Source organism: Nelusetta ayraudi, unplaced genomic scaffold, assembly GCF_046127955.1.
Source record: "Nelusetta ayraudi isolate G7.1 ecotype Tasmania unplaced genomic scaffold, CSIRO-AGI_Nayr_v1 ptg000006l, whole genome shotgun sequence".
Taxonomy (NCBI): Eukaryota; Metazoa; Chordata; class Actinopteri; order Tetraodontiformes; family Monacanthidae; genus Nelusetta; species Nelusetta ayraudi.
Genome location: NW_027466056.1, coordinates 1,564,182 through 1,577,053, shown reverse-complemented (window position 1 = coordinate 1,577,053; position 12,872 = coordinate 1,564,182). Strand labels below are relative to the sequence as shown.

General features: G+C 40.7%; 1 protein-coding gene and 2 non-coding genes across 7 annotated transcripts; all 3 read left to right on the top strand.

Annotated features, from left to right (window-relative positions):
* Positions 1–278: 278 nt before the first annotated feature.
* Positions 279–351, top strand: trnat-ugu (transfer RNA threonine (anticodon UGU)). Its single transcript has one exon. It is a non-coding gene; the product is annotated as a tRNA-Thr (tRNA).
* Positions 352–706: 355 nt separating this feature from the next.
* trnak-uuu (transfer RNA lysine (anticodon UUU)) lies at positions 707–779 on the top strand. Its single transcript has one exon. It is a non-coding gene; the product is annotated as a tRNA-Lys (tRNA).
* Positions 780–1,287: 508 nt separating this feature from the next.
* On the top strand, positions 1,288–12,591 carry LOC142880159 (ribosomal protein S6 kinase beta-2-like). Of its 5 annotated transcripts, XR_012925392.1 has the most exons (18): positions 1,288–1,479; positions 2,401–2,455; positions 2,991–3,028; positions 3,105–3,219; positions 3,387–3,455; positions 3,735–3,882; positions 3,998–4,055; positions 4,163–4,263; positions 4,943–5,033; positions 5,640–5,730; positions 5,871–5,978; positions 6,068–6,130; positions 7,104–7,181; positions 8,282–8,389; positions 8,564–8,676; positions 9,723–9,927; positions 10,047–10,102; positions 11,318–12,591. XR_012925392.1 is itself a non-coding variant. In XM_076013893.1 (17 exons), exons 2-16 carry the CDS (start codon positions 2,402–2,404, stop codon positions 9,901–9,903), a joined length of 1,416 nt encoding a protein of 471 aa, XP_075870008.1. In that variant the 5' UTR covers positions 1,288–1,479; position 2,401; the 3' UTR covers positions 9,904–9,927; positions 11,318–12,591. The 5 variants fall into 5 exon arrangements, 4 of the variants coding, with proteins under 4 accessions (XP_075870008.1, XP_075869993.1, XP_075869985.1 ...); XM_076013893.1 differs by lacking the exon at positions 10,047–10,102; XM_076013878.1 differs by lacking the exon at positions 11,318–12,591 and having other exon boundaries at positions 10,047–10,256.
* Positions 12,592–12,872: the final 281 nt, after the last annotated feature.

Genomic DNA, 12,872 nt, shown 5'->3' with positions numbered 1-12,872 from the left:
GTGAAAATTGTTGTAATTTGATCACGTAAGAGCACGTAAGCGACCAACGCATCTAACTAACAATGTCCCTAGTGGCGATTCTATCTGTCAATCTCTCTCTGTTTAGGAATAAACCAGAAACAATCTCTGGTTTCTTCATATTCAGGGTGAATTGTATTCGTCAGATTTAAAGATAAAGGCAGCGTTTTTGCTCACCGGAAGTCAATACTGTGATTTTCTGATAATTTGATATATACTTTACTTTTAAATCAAGTGTTTGTTCGTCATTCGTTGTGAATGGCTCCATAGCTCAGGGGTTAGAGCACTGGTCTTGTAAACCAGGGGTCGCGAGTTCAAATCTCGCTGGGGCCTTCTTCCTTTTCATCTTCTTATTTTTGCCAAGCTCACGCATATATGCATGCGCTTACTTATTAGCCTACATTTATATCGGTTTGCATTTTATCATTGGGTTCTTCATCGTGAAAGCGTTCGGTAAAACATGGTAATGTACTTAAAACAAAAAAAAAAAAAAAATGGCGCCGCTACTCCATTCTCAGGCCGGATTGATCATCGCGCTGGTCACGAGCAAATGACACAATCGTCTCATCGAATGTTCGTGAAGCTTGTCATTGCTGCACAAATTACCTTGTTAATTAACATTACTCCTGCGTCCAGAACTTTCGGTTGTCTACGTATTTTGAGTACGTTATCTCCATTATATATCCGAGCCCGGATAGCTCAGTCGGTAGAGCATCAGACTTTTAATCTGAGGGTCCAGGGTTCAAGTCCCTGTTCGGGCGATGTCTTTTTTTTTTTTACCCTTTCTGTCTTCATTTCTTTTGGGATGTCCACCAAAAGAAATCTAAGCCTATTTTCCTCATCATTCATTTTCCTGAGATATGTAAATGACTTGTAAATTCATTTTATTTCCTTATTTATTTATAATTCCTCTCTTTGCACTGTACAAGTTACCATAACTATGCAAATTTACTCAATGTGGGATAAAAAAATAAATAAATAAAAGGGGGTGGGGGGTTCTTATTCTTATCTACAAAAAAAAAAAAAAGGCCCAGGTTTCACACTGAATAAGCATTAATAAATTAAGAGACTATACTTTCATTATTTGGCTTTTAAAAAAAGGTGTCATTTCGTAGTAGTTTTGGTTGGTGGTGATCCATGGCATTTTTGTAAGGTAAAAAAAAAAAAAAAAATGTGGCGTGTCTCAAAAAAGGTTTAATAACACACTCATCTAAACATCCATCCATCCAGTTCAGTTGAGTCGAGTCGGGGAGACGTGATGACGTCAGACGTTAAAGGTCCACTCAGCGGCGACGACGACGACGACGACAACAAGCAGCAGCATGTCAGTTATGAGGCGACCAAAAGTCAGCTGCTTTCGCCCGTCCTGTTTTTGTCAGCTCATTTGTAACTACCCTATGACAACCTAAAACAGCTACACACAAAAAGGCGCCACTTCTAAAGTATCGACTGCGTTTAAAGGTAAGTATCCCTGCTTGCGGCGGCACATGAACATTTAGCGTTTAGCTATGACGCGCTAACAGTAGCATGCTGCTAAGCCTTTCCTGGCCGTCAGCGTTATCGTATATCGTAGCTCGTGTTTGCTGTCGGCAGCTAATTTTTGGATATTGTCAGGCAACACAAAACGTGGAAGAGGCGTTTGAAACAGCGTAGGCGACTTAGTTGAAGCACAATTGAGGATGCCACGTGTAGTTCAGTATGGGCCACGCTAGTGACAGTGGTGTTGCTTCCAAACATTTCACACAAGTTTCTTGACACGCATGTGAGTAAACCAGCCTTGTTCGTCGGTCAGCTGTTGAAATGCGAAATTAAAGGGTGTGCGGCTGTGGCAGTTTTGACCCAGATTACGAACTACTGCCAGCCATGCTAACATTTAGTTTTGGGTGGGTCAAATATGCAATAGATTACATACACGCCTTGTTTACCGCACTTGTTTACAAGGCTCAAGTTAAGACTAGATTCGTTTTGTTTTTTTAGTGTACTGCGCACTTTGAGATTTGCCCACAAATGTAAAGTACATTATAAATAAAATGTATTATTATTATTGTTGTTGTAGTTGTAGTAAAATGTATTGTTGTTGTTGTTGTTGTTGTTGTTGTTGTAGTAGTATTACTATGATTAGTATTATTATTATCATTATGTGCGTTGTTAATGACTCAACATTTTCCTTGCTCACGATGTGGGTGTTTGTTGCTTTCTACACAAGACTGGAGTTCATGCTGCATTCAGCTTCACTCTCTAGTGGTGACAAAAAAAATTGCCTTGTTCTTTAAGGTGTGTATGAGCCACTATTGCGTTCCTGTATCACAATATCAGAGATATTCTGTATTTATATGGGGAAAAAAAACACTGACTGATGGTATGTAGTATACTTTGTTTTAGGATGGCTGGAGTGTTTGACATTGACTTGGAGAATGAGGACATCAGTGATACGGAGGTGTGTATTTAGCAGTCACTAATGAGGTGGTTGTTGAAAGATTAATAAGTGAAAAACACACAATTAACCTGGATTTTTTTTTATAGCAATGCTTGTTTGTTAAAACATGTTACAAATGTGTATGAAAGCAAGTTTTCCAAAAAATTTAGAAGATTTCTATTATTTTTGGCAATTTGGCTTATTACCAGAATCTCAACAGTCATGAATTGGTACATTCCCTTTGATTATCAGTGACTGTCGTTTTTAGGTCTGAGGATCAGGTTGTCACCTGCACATTCACAACGCTATGAAATAATAACATAGTTGTTGTGTATTTAATGTGAGCGTTGAGGGAGGGAAACCTGTATCGTTGACCTTCAGCAGGCAGTGATAAGGGAATGCACCCAGTCATATGACTATATTGATTATGACGGTAGCCAATGTTGAACTATCTCTTGAAAGTTAGATAAAGTGTTTTTGTGAATACAAACACATTTGGCTGCAGTAGGATTTTCTTCACTCTCTCTCTCTTTTTTTTTTTTTTAACCATTTACAGGATGATGACTGCGATTTCACAGCAGCTGAACCAGAGAAGTAAATGCCATGAAGTATTTCAGTGTTTCCCATGATGCCTTCATACCAACAGTTGTCTGCTTTATGTTTATTCTAGTGTTCAGACAGAGGAGGTGGAGTTGACCAGTGAAAGTGTCAACAGAGACAGCGAGAAGGTTGGACCTGACTGCTTTGAGCTACTTACTGTGTTAGGAAAAGGAGCCTATGGGAAGGTGTGTATCGTCGTTTGCAACATGACTCCACTCTGCTTAGAAGTCAGTCACGTGCTTCCAGTCATTAATATAGGAATTCATGAATTCAATCGTTTGTTTTATATGTCCGTACATATGTATGTATTTTTTAAACATTTAAATATGCATCAGCTGATATCTTTTCTTAGGTTTTCCAGGTTAGGAAAGTCCAAGGCGCTCAGACGGGAAAAATATTTGCCATGAAGGTCCTGAAAAAGGTACTCTGTCACGCCTTCCTGTTATTACACCTAGAGGCATTATTCTGAGTTCTGCTAACAGAAGGCAAACATGTCCAGCTCGTTCAGTCAACACGCACATGCTTGCGTCATTATTATATATTTGAATGATCACTCAACATGCTGCAGAAGTGGCGAAAGACATCGCTTCTTGCCCAAAAACAACTATTTTTTTCTGTCCAGTTGTTAGCGGCGCTTTGTATCCAATGTGTTTCATTTTTTTCCACTCTTTCGTTCTGTTTTCTTTTTGTATGTCTGTAGGCAAAAATAGTGTGTAATGCAAAGGACACAGCTCATACACGAGCAGAGCGAGAGATTCTGGAGACGGTGCGACACCCGTTCATTGTGGACTTGCTTTACGCCTTCCAGACCGGAGGAAAACTCTACCTCATACTGGAGTGTCTCAGTGGTAACACACAGTTCTATTTCTACTATGACAGAAGGAGGTGGGGGGGTGTGATGAGACGTCAAAAAGCAGTTGATGTGACAAAGACTAAATCAATTCTGCTATGTTTGGTAATCAGGAGGGGAACTATTCATGCAGCTAGAGAAGGAAGGAATCTTCATGGAGGACACTGCTTGGTAAGGACTCATGAAGTTATGATTGAATAAAATTTATTTCTCTACATTTTCAGCTTAACAATCGTATAACTTTGCAGTGTCATATCATAAGTGTGTTTTCTGTGTAGCTTCTACCTTGGGGAGATCACCTTGGCCCTAGGTCACCTCCACTCCAATGGTATCATTTACAGAGACCTCAAACCTGAAAACATCATGCTCAACCAACAAGGTAACACAATCCGAGCAGATCTGTGCCAGAGACTCGTGTATTCTCGTGTAGACTTCCTCTGTTATAAACAGGGGAGCAAGCCAAGAACTGATTTTTATCTTTTGTGATGCGATATCTGGAAATACCTCTGCACTTCACATGGTAATGGCTAAACAACAGTAGCATGATAATATCAGCTGTGTCTCAGGGCCACTTTATTGCCACTCTGCCAGTATGACAGCCAGTAAGGGGCCATCTGCCATGGACCCCTGATGTGGCTTCCTTTTCATGCTCGTAAGCCGATAGCCAATCAGAGGTTGCGAGGGCTGAACTTTGCTTTTTACCGCTGACAGTCACGACAGTGTTTCCAGATAGTAATACCGTTTCATGATTGGGAATTTAGTCGTCTTTCGCCATGTTTGCACAGCAGAAAATGGGAAAGTCAGTTATTCACACAGAGCCTAATGAGGGAGGTCCATTGGTGCACTAGAATTTGTTTTTTCTCTCAAACTTAATATTATAAATTAAATAAATTAAATACTTAAGAAATTATAAACCGCTACAGTGTTTAAAATTATTCATCTGTTGTTCTTTCAAATTTTGTGGGATAAGTGAAGTTTTGCCTTTAAACATCAAAATGCATTTGTGATTGTGTAAAGCAAATATTGTCATCTGAGAGATCTTTTTGCTGTTTCTGAAGGACACATCAAACTGACAGACTTTGGCCTCTGCAAGGAATCAATCCACGATGGCTCCGTCACGCACACCTTTTGTGGCACCATCGAGTACATGTGTGTATTGCACCATCCTCGCTCCAGTGTAGCACACAGCTCACTCCAAAAACAGGAGCTGGTTTTCCGCTGCTCTCCCGAGGTTTTCTCTTTAACGACATATCTGAAGGAATAAAACCTGGCCTTATCTAAACCTGAATCACCTCTTACAAAGAATTGCAACGGCTTCTCCACTTTGTCTAGATAATCTGTATCATTGTCTCTTTCACTTTATTTACTTTGGGAAAATACCTCTCTCTTTTTTTTTTCATACACATAATTCAGCAACATGACTCTGGAAAGAACTCATCTTTTGGCTTCATGTTGTCCATGTTCATACATCTTTTAGTTTTGTCATGTACAACAAAGTGACGGAGCCCCCTGGTGACATCGATGAAAAAAAAGAATATGTGGCCATGCGTTAATTATTCCGTGGCCATGAGATGGTAATGCGTGGCCACACATTATTATTGTTTTTCATCCATGTCACCAGGGGGCTCTGTACAAAGCTAAAAACATTGATACATCCAAATTACTGACCTATATTATAATGCTGACCTATATTATTCTATTATATATTTTGCACTTTGTGTCATCATCATTTTGCCCCTTGCTTTACATGGCCAGGGCCCCAGAGATCCTGACCAGGTTGGGTCACAACAGAGCAGTGGACTGGTGGAGCCTGGGGGCCCTGATGTATGACATGATGACGGGATCAGTAAGTTAAAACTGCACCGGAGGAAAAAAAACAAACATGAATCCGTACAGAAGCTGTAAGGAGGTGTAGATTCCTGGCTGACTCACTGGCCGTCTGTTTCGTTCATGACTGACCAAAATCTTCCTGTCATCCTCTTCCAGCCTCCTTTCACGGCTGAAAACAGGAAAAAGACCATTGACAAGATCTTGAAGTGTAAACTTAATTTACCTCCGTACCTGACCATTGATGCACGAGACCTCATCAAAAAGGTAGGGACACAATAACGTGGGGAATGTTGCGCTTATTTACAGTGGCGAGGAGAAGTTGTGACTGACTCTTGGTTTTTTTTATGGTGTAGCTGTTGAAGAAGAATCCATCCCAAAGACTGGGCTCAAGCAAAGCGGACTGTGCTGACATCCAGGTATCTTTGTCCCGTCACACACTTTCTCTCTCAGTGTGGAGCTAAGACACTGGTAAAACACTGGAACCGGTGGAAGCCGATGCCTAATGAACTGCTGCAGCGTTTTGGTATTTTCAACCGCATAAATATTTCACGTAGAGAAGGCAGACAAATCATTTAACCTTCTACCTCCAAGACTTCCTCTTTAGTTTTTATCATTGTGTGGTGGAGTCGGGATCTCTAACACTGTTGGACTGTATGGAAACCTAAACACATTTCTAGATCTTGCCAGAAATATTCTATTGTTAAAGGTTCAGTGTGTACTATTTGGAGATTTTGAGAAGAAACAGCGACATCAAGTGGTTTCATTTTAGATTGCAGCGCTCTTTGGCTTGCTGTCCCTCTCCTGAGCTGTGCCAGTGAGCTACACACACACAAACATGTTCACCTTCTTCTTCGTTGGTTTATTTGAGGAACCTAAATATGAAACACGCTGTCAGGCAGCGGGATTGTCCACACCAGGTTTCCTTAGAAATATGGTGGTGCAAGTTGGCAGCTAACTAGGAACAAGATCTTTGCTATATGTGTATTCTTATATATAAATAAGAACTGTTCTATGGGTTAAAAAAAACAAACAAATTCTTCTTATTGTACACTTTTATAAACACTTTTATTAATGTATTAATTGGTAGTATGCTAAGTTTTTACTAATATAAAAATCATCAGGCCAAATTTTACTCAGTGGCCCTTTAAGCAAAATAGTAAATTAAGCTCCATATACCTGAGTTGCCATGGAGAGAACACCGTGATTTGTAGGCTGCAATGCACATGTAAATAATAAATTGAGGAATATTGTTTTTTCTTAAATAGTTTTTAATGTGTTTTGTTGTAAAGTACTGGTTTGCTTGTGTGTGGCCCAGGAACTGAAATGAGTGTGACACTGAGAACCAGTTTGCGCAGTTTGAGGAACAGGATCTCTGCTTTCCTTCTGTAGAATCACCCGTTCTTCAAGCACATCAACTGGGATGACCTGCTGCAGAAGAGGGTGGAGCCGCCCTACAGGCCGCGCCTGGTATGTGACCTTTGACCCCGATGTGGTTGGTGTGTTTGAAAACATTTGCAAGGGAGTGCCTTCCAAGAACTGGGTTTTGAAGGACCATCCGTCCATTCTTTGACATCCTTTCAAACATCCTTCTGTGTTTGAATGATGTCATCACTGTATTAGTCCTGGTTACTTGGAGGCTCTGGATGTTGCAGGGGAGCCATGTGTCGGCACAAGAGCCCAAATGAGATCAAAGCTGTGTGTAGGTTCACATTCACATTGATGAAGGCCCAAATGCATCTAACAGTGACAAGATCTCACAGGGAGGATTGAACTGGATCACACACTGGTTTTACACTACTGTGTCCACAAGATGGCAGTGTTTTGTTTTTGTTTTTGTTATCCTTAGTTTTGGTTGCTTAACTCATCAGGTCCTTTATGCTGATATCAATTACATAAATAATGTCTATACATTAACTATATAGTGGCACTGCTAAAGTTTTCTCTGCCTGAGTTGATTTAAAACAGCTAAGCAATAAATGCCGAGTTCAGTCTTTATAATAATAATAATAATAATGATAACAATAATAATAATAATATTACATTTTATTTGTTGGGCACTCAAGGTTTCATGGCACTCAAGGTCACCTGACCGTAAACTAAATACAAAATACAGCAGCAAAAACCCTGAGAACTTAAACAGTTCTATTAAGTTCATTAGATCTTCTATGGTTTCTTTTATTACAGACATGTATGGTTGGTTACTTTAGCTGACATGTTTCGGCGTGGTCACATGGTGTTGGTGTGACTCGTCCTCATCAGCTGGCGAGGACCATCAACAGGGAGCATGGATGCTCTCCCACACCTGGAGCAGCATCCTGCATCCTGTCAAACTTGATGGGTTGGTCACACCGTTGGAGACACCCGCTGATAAGGACGAGTCACATCAACACCATGTGACACTGATGAAGGCAGTGGCCAACGCCGAAACATGCTGGGTAGAATAACCAACTGTACATGTCTGTAAGAAAAGAAAGCATGGAAGATCTAAGCAAGGAGAGACGATGTTCTGTGTGTGTTCTGCATGTTGAACTCTCCATCCTCACCTTCTCTTGTGCCACTGACTGCAGCAGTCGGACGAGGACGTGAGCCAGTTTGACACCAGATTCACCCGACAGACGCCAGTCGACAGCCCGGATGACACCACACTCAGCCACAGTGCCGAGCTCGCCTTTGCTGTGAGACTTTGTTCTTTCTTTTCCCTTTTCTGAGGGAGTCTTTTCGTTCTTCAGTGACGACAACTGGCCCGCAGCGAAGGCTAAATGTTTTAGTCCTACTGCTGGGTTAAAGTTTCATTCACGGCCGTACATGCTTCAATATCGCTGTAGTGAATTATTTCTCTCCCCCTACAGGGCTTCACCTACGTCGCACCTTCTGTGCTTGAAAGTCTGAAGGAAGGTTTTTCATTTGAGCCGCGAACACGAACTGTACGCAGACACAACAGCAGCCCACGCACACCCAACAGGTAACGCAGAAATAACGTCTTTGTTTGAAGAGCCCCTGTTATGGCCATTTTTAAATGGATGAGTGGTCTGCTCCCAACAGGCTGGTTGGGCCGAGAGGCTCCTAGTTTGAGCCTATCAAACCAGCATTTCTCTCCCTGTGGAGGCTGCTTTGGTTCTTGTTTGCCTGTTTGGTTCTAGCTTACATTGTTGCTACGCGCCAGCTTGCATTAAGGATTGCTACTAGTTCTCAGTGACACCTCGACCACATTATTAGAAAAAAAAAAAAAAAGAAAGAGTCTGCAGAAGTGTAAATATGATAATCAGCTCCATTTCTTGCATAAAAAAAGACTGACATTTGCAGTGCACAAACACGTGCACAATGTTGTCATTTTTCGTCCTTGGTGTGTTTGTTGGCAATGCCGCTAATGTAAAAAATACATGTTTAATGGACTGAAAAAGGTCATGTTTTTCATATTGGGAGCCCTTTAACTCGCTGCCTTTGGTGGAAAATGGCTAATGGGCTCCTGAGGGGAGAAACTTCAAATGCAAGCTGACCTTTTGTACAAAACTACACTATAAAGGACTCAATAGTGGACAATATGGTCTTCAAAAACCAGGTTTAGCTGGATTTTTTTTAAATGATTTATTACTTTCAATGAGATGCATATATATTTCAAAAGATGCATAGAGCGTCTCAGTCCCCCTATAGGGCAGTGGTGGCTGCAATGCTGTTGCTATGCACAATACATTTCCAGTCGATTCATACCTTCTGAAAGCTGAAAACTCCAAACTCACTGTGAATTCAAACATGGAGGAAGGCAGTCCTGCTATGTTTTGTGTCTGTGGTTGAAACGATGCCGTCACAGCTGTACAGCTGAGCACCAACATAATATTTGGCCCTGTGGTCTCACAATCACTGACGTCACTTCTTCAGTCTCGGCCTCGGCTCTTCGTAAGGTCCAAAAAGTTTGCCGCTGACCAGACGTGCGGTTGTCAGAGCGAGCGACTCACTGCCTCACTCTGTTCCTTCTCTTCCTACGTCCTCCTACTTCCCGTTTCCCGTCAGTCCTTTAAAATTTTCTCACGCCGGACCTTTCAAGTCCGCCGTTGACGGAGAGCCGGACCTGTTCTCTCCCACCTCTCCCCCGGCAACAACACTCCCCTCCACGCCCCTGGATAACGGAGCCGCCAGTCAGCCAATCAGGACGCCCGCCAGGAACAAGAAGCAGAAAGGACACCGCAGATAAAGAGGAGAGGCCTGAAAGCCGATGGTCAGCTTCCTGCTTTAATACTCACTCTGCACTGCAGGCTGTCGCTCTCGCTGGTGCCCCAAAGACTTTTGGACCCCCCCCCCTTTTTTTTTTTTTTTTCTTAAAGAAAAAAAATACAGTTGTTCTTGGTGCTTGGTCTTCAGGTCTTCCTGTTTTCATGGAACCATCTGCATTGGTAGATGACTTTGCTCTGTGGAAGTGGATGATATTGGAGCAGCCACGTTTTCCCTTGATGGGAATCTGGTCGCTCACTCAGATGCCATAAAGTTTCCTACGTCCGCCTGTACATCTCATACTAACGTGTGCAAACAAAACTTGTCTGAATGCGTTTTTAAAAAAATTGGTCAATTAGAAAAAAGGGGCAATTCAAGGTGGTGAGCATGAACGCAACGCCCTGCACTTCTGCTCGTTTGATCTGAGCAACTGGCCACGTTTCAATCCGCTCAGTAACTCTAAAGGAGTTTTTCAGGGTTTGTGCAAGAGGTCAACCATCACAGGTCTTTGAACTAATAAATGGTCATTAAAATATACTTGCATACAGTGTCGTATCCGATTGGCCCGAGGAGGCCTTGTTGTTTTGGAAACATGACGGCGCGAAGGAACAGCAGGTGTCGCTCTGCTCGCACCGGGGGAAAAAAAAACTGCTCAGCTTTTGTTGCTTTCATTTGTGATGTGATGCAGCAAATGGGGCTCAGTGTTACTTCACCTCCAGTGCACTGATCAGCTAGTCACACCTATGCAGCCTGCAGATGCTCTCATTTAGAAATATGTCCCTTCATAACCTCAGTTTGTTCTTTTTCAGTTTAATTTAATTTTTTTTTAAATAATTATATTCAGTAGGATGGAGAGCAGCTTTTGTGCCGGTGCACGGCTGATTCTCCTTCAGGAGGCTAAAGTGACCAGTGTCCTCTGAGGTTAACGTAATAATAATAATATTAATAGTAACAATCATGAATTTTATTTATACTGCGCTTAACATCAAACGAACAATCTTGAAGCTCCCACAGTGCATTAAAAAACATGAGCAGTGCATAAACTAAAATGGCAGCAACATATCTAAAAGATAAAATACAACTAAAGGAGAAAAATGCATACTTACTATTGACTAATATCTTGTGTAACCTTGCTACAGAAAACTGGAAATCCCGATAAAGTTGCAACGTTCTTATAGAATTTATAGAAAAATGAAGTGAAATTAGAAATTCCTGGGACTTGTTTAATGAATTAATCATTCATAATTAATAATGTTTAGTCATGCAGTGAAACCCATCAGCCCATGAACAGCATCAGTCTGATTCTGTCGCCAGCAGTCAGGTGAGCTGCTGAAGCTTCATCGTGTCCTCTTATTGTAAAAAAAGAAAAAAAAAAGAAAAGTGTTTTGTAACTTTAGAAAAGCTGCACCTGAACCAGAGGAAGGTCCTGTTTGGATCATCGCACCTGCGTTTCATCACAATGGCGCCTGTGCAGACGTCCAAGTAGTAGAATGTCCAATCAGACCGGGCTATGAGTGAACAAGTGCACTATTTTCTAGTATTTTGGGCTGAAAAAACAAACAAACAAAACAGCTATTTTTACACACCATGTTAGGTCAAATCATTATTACCATTGTAAATATCATGAACATCTGCCTTGGTCTCTTACACCAGAGTGATGTATGTTTGCTTGAGTCAGTGTATCTCAGTTCAGCACAACAATGAGTCTCTGATTTTCTTTCTTTTAAAGAAAATCATTTTAAACATTGGCAGCAGATCTCTTCAAGTAACACGAAAGAATGGAATCAGTCACGATTGTAATGGAACACAGTCGGCCCTGACCTCTTCGTCTCATCCATGGATTAACAAGAGTAGCTACCACTTGTTTAACACTTATCAAGGTTATTTTATGAATTGTGACACTTTTCATTTGCTTAACTGATTGAATTTATTTCATATTGAATAAATGTATCTTCCACTGCAGAGGTTCAGTGGCGCGACACAAGGTGTCGCGCCTTCATCCATTAACTTCATTGCATAAACCATCTGTAAATTTGAGAACAAAAGACAATCCCACAACCACGTGTAGAAGTTTTGTTAATGAGATTTTTGTAAAATGAAAACAGAGCTTTACTTGATTTTTTTTTTTTTTTTTTAATTTTGTTGTTGGTTTAGTGTTGGGCAGCTAAACCACTGTTTTCAGTTTTGTGTATTTAGCCAGTTAGAAATGACGATCATGGGGTGAATTTAATTGCTGTGAAAAAGAATGTATAATTTGATAGCTTAAAGTGCAGGGGAGGGAAAAAAGAGTGCATCTGTTTATTCTTGTTGGACTCCTCATGCTTATTATTCGCTCTTTCTGCAAACTGATGAATGTGTCATGAGTAAAGGTATTTATTGCAAACATGTTCAAGGTTGACGCATTACCTCCAAATAAAAAAAAGAAAAAAAGGGTATTGAATTATGCCATGTTTATTTCATTATTTATGTTCCCTCTTTTCAAGGTTAGCCTGCGGATGCTATTGTTCAACTTTTCATTCTGAAAGTAAAACTGGATTTTAAAGTAAGTATCGTAAAACTCCTATTTTTGACCAGCGTTCACCAGTGTTATTGTTGATTCTGGCTTTTGACATCACAGCTGCTGAGTGGGTCCAGACTTCACCGTCACCAAAATTTCAAAATGTTCACATTTCTTTAAAAAAAAAACCTGTTGTGCCATGTATTTATTATTTTTTATGTTCATACAGTACTTATTGTGCAGTATAGCATATTGGTATTTTTATTTTTTTATTTTTTTGACTTGGATGTAATGGAGTAGAGAGAGTACAGTTCTACTTGGCATCGCTGTACTTCTTTTGATCACAATTGTGCAAATCAAAGGAACTCTCTTCAGCTCAATTGGGTGGCTTCCCAAATTCAAATTGCAAAGAAAATCAATGTAAACTTAATTCATGTTACAGTCAAAATAGACTG